The sequence below is a fragment of the Fukomys damarensis genome, unplaced genomic scaffold (assembly GCF_012274545.1).
Source record: "Fukomys damarensis isolate Sample0158 unplaced genomic scaffold, DMR_v1.0_HiC HiC_scaffold_39, whole genome shotgun sequence".
NCBI lineage: Eukaryota > Metazoa > Chordata > Mammalia > Rodentia > Bathyergidae > Fukomys > Fukomys damarensis.
The window spans coordinates 10,136,938-10,149,434 of NW_022900951.1; the positions used below are offsets into that span (position 1 = coordinate 10,136,938).

General features: G+C 41.7%; 2 protein-coding genes across 3 annotated transcripts; both read left to right on the forward strand.

Moving 5' to 3' along the window:
* Positions 1–4: 4 nt before the first annotated feature.
* On the forward strand, positions 5–1,826 carry LOC104855174 (TAF5-like RNA polymerase II p300/CBP-associated factor-associated factor 65 kDa subunit 5L). Its single transcript, XM_033760084.1, has one exon. The coding sequence runs from the start codon at positions 5–7 to the stop codon at positions 1,640–1,642; it is 1,638 nt and encodes a 545-aa protein (XP_033615975.1). The 3' UTR covers positions 1,643–1,826.
* Positions 1,827–3,302: 1,476 nt separating this feature from the next.
* Rab9a (RAB9A, member RAS oncogene family) lies at positions 3,303–9,414 on the forward strand. 2 transcript variants are annotated; one of them, XM_019206053.2, is made up of 2 exons: positions 3,303–3,320; positions 8,334–9,414. In XM_019206053.2, exon 2 carries the CDS (start codon positions 8,365–8,367, stop codon positions 8,968–8,970), a length of 606 nt encoding a protein of 201 aa, XP_019061598.1. In that variant the 5' UTR covers positions 3,303–3,320; positions 8,334–8,364; the 3' UTR covers positions 8,971–9,414. The 2 variants fall into 2 exon arrangements, with proteins under 2 accessions (XP_019061598.1, XP_010612259.1); XM_010613957.3 differs by lacking the exon at positions 3,303–3,320 and adding an exon at positions 6,342–6,477.
* Positions 9,415–12,497: the final 3,083 nt, after the last annotated feature.

The window sequence follows — 12,497 nt, forward strand, 5'->3', positions numbered from 1 at the left end:
GGAGATGGCGGCCCGCCTCATGGTGCAGGCCGAGTCCGGCTGTGCCAACTTCGTGTCCGCAGCCCCGTGCCAGGCGGACTCCGGGCAGGCGGAGGAACAGTTCGGACGGCTCTGGAAGTTTCTCACTGAGTCAGACTTGCCGCCGCTGCCTCCGGGCTGTGACATTATGCCTCTCCTCTACCCGCTCTTTGTCTACCTCCACCTCAGCCTGGTGCAGAGCAGCCCTAAAAGCGTGGTGGAGAGTTTCTATGGTCGCTTCCATGGCCTCTTCCAGGGCGATGCAAGCCAGAGAGAGGTCATAGAGCAGCTGCGGGCAACCCAAACCATGCAGGATGTCCAGGTCAACCCCAAGCTCCGCGCCTTTCTAGACAGCAAGTACATGGTGCGTCTCCAGGAAGACGGCTACTACTTCCTGATGCGCTATCTGAAGAGTGAAGACAGTGCTGCCCTATGCCAGGTCCTCACTGTGCACATCCAGCTGGACGTGCACCCTGCCGGGGAAGCAGCCACCCATCGCAAGAGTGGAGTGGAGACCCCGCAGGAGCTCAGCCCTGCCCCCGTCACCTTTCTGCAGGATGAGGGCGCCCTGGAGGCCCTGCAGGAGAGTATCAGGCGTGTCCGAGCCGGGCCTCCCTCCCTCACCACGCTTTACTTGTATACCTTTTGCGACACACAGCAGCTGCTGAACACCGCCGAGGTTGCCCCTGACAGCAAGCTGCTTGCTGCTGGCTTTGACAGCTCCTGCATAAGAATCTGGAAACTGTGCTCTCAGAAGTTGAAGTCACAGTCCCACTGCACGGACATCTCACGCATCCGCTTGGCTTGTGACATTCTGGAGCAAGAGGAGGGTGAGGAGGACTGCGCAGGCACGGAGATGAAGCTCCTGCGTGGGCACTGTGGGCCGGTGTATGGTGTACGCTTCCTCACTGACAGCTCTGGGCTGCTCTCTTGTTCTGAGGACACGTCCATCCGCTACTGGGACCTGGGCACCTTCACCAACACTGTGCGGTACAAAGGACATGCCTACCCTGTGTGGGATCTGGACATTAGCCCATATAGCCTGTACTTCGCCAGTGGGTCCCATGACCGCACCGCCAGGCTGTGGTCCTTCGATCGTACGTACCCACTGAGGATTTATGCGGGACACCTGGCCGATGTGGACTGCGTCAAGTTCCACCCTAACTCTAACTACCTAGCCACCGGCTCAGCTGACTCCACTGTGAGGCTGTGGAGTGCCCAGCAGGGGACAACTGTGAGGCTCTTCACAGGCCACCTGGGCTCCGTGCTCGCTCTCGCCTTTTCCCCCAACGGGAAGTACTTAGCATCCGCCGGAGAGGACCAGCGGTTGAAGCTGTGGGACTTGGCCTCAGGGACCCTTTTTAAAGACCTGAGAGGCCACGTGGACAACACCACCAGCCTCACCTTCAGCTCAGACAGTAGTCTGGTGGCCTCTGCCTCCATGGACAACTCGGTTCGTGTCTGGGACATCCGGAGCACACACTATAGAGCACCCGTCCCAGGCTCCTCCAGGGAGCTTGTGGGTGCCTACACTGGGCAGACGAGCAGAGTCCTGAGTGTGCAGTTCATGGCCTCCAACCTGCTTCTGGTGACCGGAATTGCACAGGAGGATCAGGAACAATAATGCTTACCTTGGCTAGAGCGCACTGGGCCTTGGCAGGAGTTCTCTGGCTGCAGTGTGGACTATCAAAGAGCCCTCCTTTTTCTACCGGTTCTCCCAGATGCCCCAGTGTGGCAGAGCTTGGATAGGGCTGGACTTACATATCAAACTGCCCTGAGAATGAAGCAAGTTGTAATGTGTGGGAAAAGGGTAAAATAGTTCTGTTTTCTGTAAGAGTTATATTTTGTTTTCAAGTAAAGTATCTTTTCAAAACAGCTGAGTGTTAGCTTATTTTCAATATATCTACAACAACAAATTCCTCAGACAAATGCAAAAATAGTTGCAATTGACATAGTCTAGTGGGTTAAGTATCTGCTTTTTTACTAGCTTTATGATCTTGAGCCAGGTATATAGCTTCTCTGAGTTAGTATTGTCATCTGTAATGTAGGAGTAATCAGAAACTTGTGAGGAATAATTGCAGTGTCATTGCAGGGTCACAGGGCCCACTCAGTATTAGCTGCTATGGTGGCGTCATCCTTAACCGTAAATATCAGCATTTGAAGAATATTGTATTTTTTTCATTGACTGAATTTGTGAATTAAGGACTTATGTAAGTTCCACAGAAAATGTCCTTTGCTTTTGATAAGAGTGGGCAGTGCTGGGGTTGCAACCATTGGTTTGGGCTGAGAGACCTAGCATTTTAACATGGATCCACGTAGTCGCCATTGCGAAGCCTTCATGTTACATTGAATTCTTTGGCTCCCCCGTGTAGGCCTATGTAACCCTCTCATTTGTTCTGCCTATAGTTCTGAAATTTGAGGTACAAAATGGCTGTAAAAATGAACCTGTCTATAAAAGAAGTAAAAATTTCATATATTCATTGTGCAGAAATGTCATACGCTTATCCAGGGAACTTGGCACTGTGATGAAACACTCCTGTCTCATCATCAGAGTGACTCTTTCCAACAGTTCTAGGCGGCAAGGCACTATTGTTGTTGGCTGTTTTGTGGTACTAGGGAGTGAACCCAGGGCTTCACGCATGCTAGGCAAGTGCTGCATCACTCAGACACATCCTAGCCCTCCATTGTTGTTCATGTTCCCAGGAGCCTTCAGGATATCACGGAGTTCCTGCTCTGGAATGCACTCTTGGACGTTGGTGCAGTACCTGATTTCTTTCTGGCTGTGTGTTCTTACCCACAAGGGCGTTTTCATCTTTACCTTGGCTGCCTCATGAGTTTGATAGCACTGTGGTGCCTTTAGCCTTAGCCTGAGCTTCCTGTATCACACTGGTGCCCCTCCCTCACACAGCCCTTCTGTTTGCCCTGTTTGTTTTATGCTATCTTTATTCTCTGGAGTACAATTTAATTCTCGAGTATTGGGCAAGTTTTAAAGAATGAGTGAAGTATTATCCATTTTCTTTTAATATAATTTTAACGCTGTCTCTGAGTATGAAACAAAAGAAAAGTGAACAGGTAAAAAACTGAAAAAATCTGATTAAACTGTAATACTTGGGGTAGGACTTTCTTTAGGCTTAGAAAGATCATAGGCAGAATTTAGGTGCGATTTTCCTTTTTGCTTAAGTATCGACTACAAATAGAATTTAGATACTTTCACATTTTAATTCTGAAAACATATACATTGCTAATGTGAGCTTTCTAATTTTTTTCTTTGCAGGTAATGATGTTTGAACTGAATTATTAAGGTAAGAGTTCTGACTTAAGTAATAATGCTTTTGTGTATGTGTGTATGGTACTGAGGATTGAACCCAGGGCCTTTGCACTAAGCTTCATCCTCAGCTCTTTTTAAAAACAGTTTTGCGGGCCAGGGATTTAGCTCAGTGGTTCCGCCGCCTGCCTTGCAAGCACAAGGACACAAGTTTGAGCCTTGGTAGCAAAAACAAACAACAACAACCACAACAACAGAAGCAGTCTTGCTAAGTCACTAAGTTGCCCAGTATAGGCTTGAACTTGAAAACCCCCTGCCTCAGCCTCTCAAGGTGGTGGTATTATAGATATATACTACCATGCCCGGCTATAATGTGCTTTTTTTACTCATATTTCTTTATTTGTAGAACTTAACTGAATTACTAAAATGTTTTGTTTGTTTTGTGGTCCTGGGCATCAAACCCAAGGCAGCATGTGTACTAGGCAAGTGTTCCACCACTGAGCTACACTCTCAGCCCTAAATAATGATTTAACCTTGAAGATTGTTGCCTTTGGGGCAGTCATCCCAAATGTAAGAGACTTCACATATTTTTAGGTAAATTTAAAAATAATATACAATAGTAGGAAAATTTTTTTAATTTATGAAACTAAAGAAGTTTCAAAGGATTCTACTATTTTTGGAAAAAAAACAAGGGATTTTTAATGTTTTTAAGATGATTATAATGTTATAGGTTGAATGAAGCTGGCTATTAGATGTCAGCTGGAAATCAGATGGTTTGCATGTTCATTTATATCACTGTGTTTGTATACAACACCAAGGTTAGAATAAAAAAGATGTTCATATGTATATTATTTAGTGGATGCCATAATATTCCCAAATAGGATTATCTGAAATATAAAAAATTATTCCTTAGTTCTGGTTTGTGAGTTGAGCATAATCCAAGTTTCTTTGGTCAGAATAATGACGTGGCTTGGGGTATAGCTCAGTGATAGAGGATTTGCTTAGCATGTACTAGGCCCTAGATTCTGTCTCTAACATTTAAAATAAATTATAAATCTCCAAGAAGTCCTAAAACTTAATTTGGTAGATGTAGGCAACCAGTAATCTAGCTGGGATTGCTAGATTGCATGGCCTGGCTTATAATTCAACTTAAAAGATTTTAAAAATTTAGTGCTTTCCAATAACATTTCATGTCTGCTCATGCAGTTGTATTGGTAGAGACTTACAAAATGTTAGGATAAATGAGAGGCATGTCTGTTGTTCCCTCATAACACAACTTGGAACTTTTGTGTTTTCCTGTGTTAAAAAGTGTAGGGAAGGAAGAATATTGAGGAGGGCTGCTGATGAGGTGATGACCAGGTTGAGTAGTTCCAAAGGTACAGTGGTCCCTTAGGAGGGCAGGGTGATCAGCAGAGAGACCAGCCTATGCCGGGCAAAGGCGACAGTGTGTCCAATGAGTCAGTGCCACGTGACATTGCATTTCAGAATGTCTGAAGCAAAGAATGTGAGGGGATGTGCCTAGGCAAGTTTAGGCCAGGTACCTTGCCCTAGAAGTTGACCTTAGTCCTGAATCTCTGCAGAATAAACCGTTGAAGAATTGTAGTCATTCTGAGGGAACATTCGATGGATGCTTTCCCCTGTGTTGAAATAATAGGTATGACCAAAAAATATGGTGAATACCCACCCATTTTTAAACCTTGTTACAGTAAAGATACATTGCCAAAAATGATGGGATAAGAGTATCCAAAGCAGGGAGAAGTATTTTGAGGGGGAATTGATGACATGTCTTTTAGTATAATAAAATTTTAAACATTCATCGTATTTTTTGATCACCCTCAATGATCAAATTTTATGGTGATTTCTGTCATATAAAAACACTATGGTGTGTCCTCATATATCTCATTCACCGGATCTGGCACTATGCAACTTCCAGCTCTTTTCCCAAAGTAAAAATGATCACGAAAGGTGAATGCTTTGAATGGATTCAGGACACCAAGAGAGCCATGACAGTGTAACTAAATACACTCACATAAGATGACTTCCGGAACTGTTTGAGAAAGTGGCAGGAATGCTAGGGTAAGTGTGTTCACAAGTGAAGAAGAATATTTTGAGGGGGATGAATGGCAGTGTGTCTTTTACTGTAATTTTGAAAATTTAAACATTTGCCATATTTTTTCAGTCACACTTCATACAGTGACTTGTTGTTTAACAAAGGGATACATTCTGAGAAGCACGTTGCTAGGTTGATTTGACATTATGTGAACATCATAGAGTGCTTTCACAAACCTAAGTGGTACTGGCAGAAGCCAAAAATGGCACAGGTCATTCACTTGACGTGGCCTTTTGATGCAGTGTAATATGGCATAGTGTTTGACAGTACATTTTTAATGTGTTTGAAGTATACCCTAAAATAAAAAAATATCGTAAGTGTATAAATTGATACCAGTCATTTATTGTCAAATGTTATGTGCATGCTATACTTCGTATACACTGGCAGCATGGTAGGTTGATTTCCACCAGAATCACCACAAACAGGTGGGGAATTCATTGTTTATGGCCAGCTATGTCACTAGGTGATAGGAGTTTTTCTGCTTCATTATAATCTGTGTGACCACAGTCATATATGTGATCTAGTATTGACTGAAAATGTCATTATGTAGCATATAGTTGTTTTTTCTGGTTTTGGTAATCTTTTTAAAAGTTGTAGTTGTTGAAACAAGCCTCTAGTTAAACACAGGACTGATATAGTGAATTTGTTATTCATGGCAGGAGATCAAAGAGCTTGAGGTTCTTTATAGGTGGTATTTTGTTGTTGTTGTTTTTCCTGCAGTATGAGGGATTGAATCCAGGGTCTTTCACTGAGCTACATCCCTAGCCCTTTTAGTTTTTTTTTTTTTTTTAATTTATTTTGAGACAGGGTCTTGCTAAGTTGCCCAGGCTGTGAGTGAATTTGAGATCCCCCTGACTCGCTTCCCAGAGTGCCAGGATTATAGGCATGTTCCTTTATGCCTGGCTTTGATGTTGTTTTGTTTTCCTCTCTAACGTTAATGTACTAAAGGCATTGAGAAGAGCAACATATTTGACAATCAAAAAATCTCCCAGAGCCAGGGATTTAGCTCAGTGGTGCCACTGCCTGCCTCGAAAGCACAAGGTCCCAAGTTTGATCCCTGGTACAAAAAAAAATCTCCTAAGAGGTAAGCATTTTAATTGCTTTGCAGTTTTATTGGATAGTTTAAATTTTATTAATTACAGTGGTCATTATTGGAGTGGTAATTTGAAGAAGTTAGGGTAAGAAATCTGTTCTTTTTAATCATGTTTCCCCTTCACTTGATTTTTCATTATGTTAGTTGCTAGAGGTGGTTATCAGAATAGAACCGAAATGCAGAATTCTTACATGTTAGAGTGTTCACTTATATTATGCCGATTCACATTTGCATATATCAAGACAGCCAGATAATGTTTACTGTAGTGGTCTTGCAAATTTATCCTAGTTAGTAAAACAATTATTATTCATGTCTTTATTACCTTTCCATTGAGGGAATCACAGTATCTACTTTTATGCTAAGATTAATAATCATTTTTGCTTTAGAGCTGTGGCAGTAGTTATTGGCACTTTCAATGTGGCCATTTAAATTAGTTAAAATTAATTAGTTGGGGCTGGGGTTTAGCTTAGTGTGGACAGTTGTGTGCTTAGTATGTGCAAAGCCCTGAGTTTAATCCTTAGCACCAGAATAATAATAATAAAATCACACATTCAGTTTCTCACTCATCGGGCCCATGCACAACAGCCATGTGTGGTTAGTGACTGGCTATTGGACATTTCTATCACTCTATAAAGTGCTTTTGGACAGTGCTGCGCTACAGTTTTCCTTCATAGATTGTAACATATTTAGAAAGCTATTCATTACTGAAATATTTAGAGATTATATAAACTGCTTCAAAATAATAGGACAAGGAAGGGCCTGGGGTACCCTGGGGGAAACAGGTTTGCCATACGTAATTGGGAAGGCTGGGCTTAGGGTATATGGGAGTTCATTATTTTGCTCTCTTTATTCCAAGTTTTTTCATGTTTGAAATTATCTATAAAACTAAAACAGAAGCATTAAATGGGAAGAGTGTTCTCACCAGCACTTAGAAGTAACTTTCAGAAATCTCACCCCACAAACTGGCACTTATAGTGTAGGGAAGTTTTTAATCCTGCGCTAGGACTTCCTCTAAAATGGTACCGTACAGTAGCACATTTTTGTTTTAGGTTTTCATTCCAGTTGAAAACACACAAACAACAAATAGCACAGGCTTATATTTGTTGAGTTGGAGCAGCCCACATGAGTTGTGAGTATAATGTGCTAGAGACTACATTAAAAATTCCATTGTAGGGCTGGGATTTATTTCAGTGGTGCCTCTGCTGCCTCCCTTGCAAGTGGAAATTCCAATCCCAGGTACCAAAAAAGCCAAAAAAATGCAAACCAAAACAAAACAAATTCCATTGCTGCTCATGTTGTGTTCCTAATGCGAATAAACTGCATTTACTCAGGGCTTGATTCATTTTATTTCACGGCCACATCAGTGGCTTTTAGAAGTCTCTGGCTTTGCCCTGTCTGCAGAGAGAAGGGGGAAGGGATGGAAGAGCAAATCCCTGGCAGAAGCACTAAAAGGCTGTTTGTTTGCAATTGCTAAAGAATCTTGTGGACCTTGGTCTCTTAGCACTTTAACCAGTGGTGGTGGCACTTATCGTGAGCAGGGAGGGGCTGATCACCGGATGATGGTTCAAAGTAAGATCTTCGAGACCAGACCAGACCTGAGTTTAAGTGTTAGCTTCACAGTCAGCCATGACCTGAGGAAGGGAAGAGTGAGCCCTTCCCAGCTGTACCCTGGAATAATGGTAGGATTGAGGCTGAAACATGGCTGAGAACTCAGTAAATGAAACTTCTTGTTATTTAGGTATTCATTCTCTTTGCAAAAATGTTTGTTTCAAACATTGATATTTGTAAAATTATGTAGATAACTATACATGTGTAAGGGAATATAATGGTTCACTTTTATTTTACAGGGTTCTGAAGTCAAAGCTCATAAAATTAGTAATGGCAGGAAAATCATCACTTTTAAAAGTAATTCTCCTTGGAGATGGTGGAGTTGGGAAGAGTTCTCTTATGAACAGATATGTAACTAATAAGTTTGATGCCCAGCTCTTCCATACAATAGGTGTGGAATTCTTAAATAAGGATCTGGAGGTGGATGGACATTTTGTCACCATGCAGATTTGGGACACGGCTGGTCAAGAGCGATTCCGAAGCCTGAGGACACCATTTTACAGAGGTTCGGACTGTTGCCTGCTTACTTTTAGTGTCGATGATTCACAGAGTTTCCAGAACTTGAGTAACTGGAAGAAAGAATTCATATATTATGCAGACGTGAAAGAGCCCGAAAGCTTTCCTTTTGTGATTTTGGGCAACAAGGTCGACATAAGCGAACGGCAGGTGTCTACAGAAGAAGCCCAAGCATGGTGCAGGGATAACGGCGACTATCCTTACTTTGAGACAAGTGCAAAAGATGCCACCAATGTTGCAGCAGCCTTTGAGGAAGCAGTTCGAAGAGTTCTTGCTACCGAGGATAGGTCTGATCACTTGATTCAGACAGACACCGTCAATCTTCACCGAAAGCCCAAGCCTAACTCATCCTGCTGTTGATCGTTAGATGGTCGATGCGTTCTAACCAATTCACACATACACACATGAAAAACATGAGGGTGGATAAGAGAATTAGGGTTGGCAGCAGTGTATCATATACTAATAAAATTAATGTATGTTGCTGCTTCATTTGTTGGTTGGAGAAGGGACACATCGATTTACTTGGTAATGACACCTTGCCTTTCTAAATTGTAACGGTTGTCTAATAAATGTTTCTTTAAATATATAAGTTAGAGTTAATAAACAAATGACCAAGACTTTAATTACAATTAAAACAAAAACTTGACTATTCTAGAAGATATACTTGGATTGCTTTTTCCTCCGGGAGAAGGGAGAACTACTTTTATATGTGTATATTTTTGTGTAGTTAGCATTCTATTCTTGGTTCAATGGAAAAATCTAAAGCAATGATGTTATAATATTAAAGATTAAAGTCTAATGCATTTATATTGTATTGCTTTTTGAGTACATCTTCATCTCTTTAAGGTGATTTTTAACTCTTCCTATTCATTCACAATATCACTAGGATTGATCTCACAGTTGCTCACTTGTGTGCCATGTAGGGACCCCTGCCCTTTCCCAACACAGAAGCTCCCTTTATTACTCTTGGAGGAAATAGTGAGATTGTACTTTGTTGAGAGGTTATATGAGGATATGGTATCTTGGTTTACTCAGACACTTAGTGTCTTTATCATTCAACATTGTTTAGTGATTTGTTCTCAAGATTTTTCCTTCTAAAAGGAGGATTTGCACGAATGACCAGACTTTAAATAAAGCAGACTGTGGTCTTTTGTGGGTCAAGTTCATGTTTGCTGCTGCTGAGAGTCCTATGAAGGCAAATCAAAACCTACACTGCAGTTTATCTGGATGGGATCCTCAGCTGTAGAACAGTGGGGTTATTAAAGGACATACCAGAATGGGCTTAATGGATGTCACACAGGGAAAGTAGAATCTGAAAGACTGGTTGACTCTTGACCCTAACCATTGGGAACTACTAAAAAAAACATTGCACTAAGCTAAGCTTTTCAAAGTCCAATATCCTAACAAAAGGAAGTTTTATAATTGGAGAACATTTTAAATTGGGGCAATATCTTCATTTGCTCCTGTCAGAGTGAGCTGTAGTTCTGATTATAACCAATCCCTCCCCAGCTATAATTCTCTATGTAAAAAGCAAACTAGAGGGCCAGGGATTTAGCTCAGTGGTCCCACTTCCTGCTTCATAAGCATAAGGTCCCGAGTTCGATCCCTGGTGCCCAAAACCAAAACCAAAACCAAAAAAAAAAAAAAATCCCTCATCAACAAATTGTTATATATTAAATACTTTTTTTTCTTCAGTAGACTTGATCTACAGACTTTAAAAAGTCAAGTATACCCACTATCTAGTAATTTTCCTTATCTGAACATATTTCTACCATAGTACATTTCATTTTTGAGCTGTGTGAATGTCTAACCATTTTTAGTTGATATGGATCTAGCAGTAAGTGGTATATGAAAGTGCCAGCTTCTCACACCTTGCTCAACAGTAGGCTTTAGGGGTAATTTTTATTTTTCAGTTATTCTTTTGAATAGATAGTATAAGTGGGTAGTTCAAAATCTTAAGACAAAGTATCTACTCATGCAACTGATTTCTTATCCCTTATAGGCAGCCATATATATCAGTTTCTTGGGCTATGGAAGAAACAATAGAAATGTGAGGGGCTGTCACAGCAGATGTTGATGCTGGCAGCAATAGTGGTGAGAAGCAATGCCCAGAGTCCTGGGGGACAGGTGATGGGCAGGAAAAACAAGGTCATGCTTTGGTCCTCGGGGTAGGGAGGCCCCAACGGTACTGAAGTCACCATAGGGTGTGTCTGTCAGCTAGGTTCAAGCTGTGCATGGCAGAGCCTTGGAGACAGTTGTTTTAAGAAAAAGAGCAATGTACTGAAGTTAGAGGACAGATAAATATGCACCTGATGACTGATGTCATTACAGTGCAGCCCGTGGAAGATGGAAACTATCCCATCAAAAGATTACTTCTCTTCTTGCTTTCTTTACCCTTGTGAAAAATTCCCTAGTTAGAAGCATCCCAAATGTTCCTTGCTTTAAAAGAAGACATTGCTTAGATTTGTATACAAATTTAAGTTTTCACTTTATTATTACACCACCATGAAGTCCTCTCACAGTACCTGTCTGCAAGGTACTACAGTGTTAAGTAGGAAAACAAACCTATGGTAGTTACCTAGTGAAATGCAGAGCGGACAGTCGGTTTCTGGGATGCTAGACTGTCAACTATGAAGTGCTGAAATGACAAATTGACAGCATGGGGTTAGCAGTGATGGATACTGAACAAAGCAGCCGAGGAAAATTTTAGCTATAAAGGGAACAAACCCATTTGTGTGCTTTATCTGGATCACTTTTGGAGTGTTATGTGTTACAAATCTAGTGCTGACATGCGTTTAGTGTAGCCTGATTTTCTTAGGACTGACTTTACCCCATTGCTCTTAAGGACACTACCTGCCAGATCCAAGCTTTGCCAGCTTCACTTTCCTAATGCTCAGGCCCTGGTTTCATCCTATGAGCCTCTGTGCTTTCTCCATGCTTCTGTGCTTGGAATGCTGCTTCCCTGGGTGGCCCCACCTGAGGTCCCATTCCTCGCTGGACTTCCCCCACTAGCTCCTTCAATGTGGTCACACATGAAAATTGGCATTTGGCGTTGGTTATCTACTCACAGTGTATATGTTCCTAGCTCCCATCTCACTCTCACAAATCTAGAGAAAAGGAAGGCTATTTGCAGTGTACCACTGTCATGAAGCTGTGCTGGGGCCTGAAACCAAGACTCCTCACCCATATGGTTTCCTGCTGTAACACACTATTGCTCCTGGCTGGCTCCCAGTATAGCTCTCAGTTATATGCTCATTGAAGGTGGGGCAAATTATATACCATATATACATGTTTGGGTCTCTCATTTCATCATGGTTGAAATTACTCCTAGATTTCTCCATGAGTATCTGTCTCCCCGTTCCTAAAACTCTAGCATGTAGCTGGAGGTGATCTGAGCTCACTAATGAATGGGTTAAGGTATTAGTCTGCATACTTTCAATGGAGGAAATAGGAGGACTGAAACTGGTGGTGGTGGTGTACAACACTTTAAAATTGAATATCAAACTACCACAATCTTGGACAGACACCTTTATTTAAGAAATCAAATAAGAGTTAAAAATGATGGCAGCAGCTTCACACAAAGATACAGGACCAAGCTTAGAATTACTTGCTCAAACATTCAGAACAGAATTTTTCAAGCACTTTTAATAAGGACAGAAAATATCTGGTAGTATTACTTGCTTTTCCATGGATAGTAACTATTTTACATTAAAATCACACTCTTAGTACAGTACAGAAGAGACTACTGGCTGCCTCTAATGTACAGCCTAAAAGGCCAAGTGCAAATGCTGATGTAAGCCAAGCTTTTCTTTAATAACAGTTCTTAAACTGTATTACAACTTTTTATAAGTACAGATATCAATTGGTTTATTCAAGCCCCAGTTTAC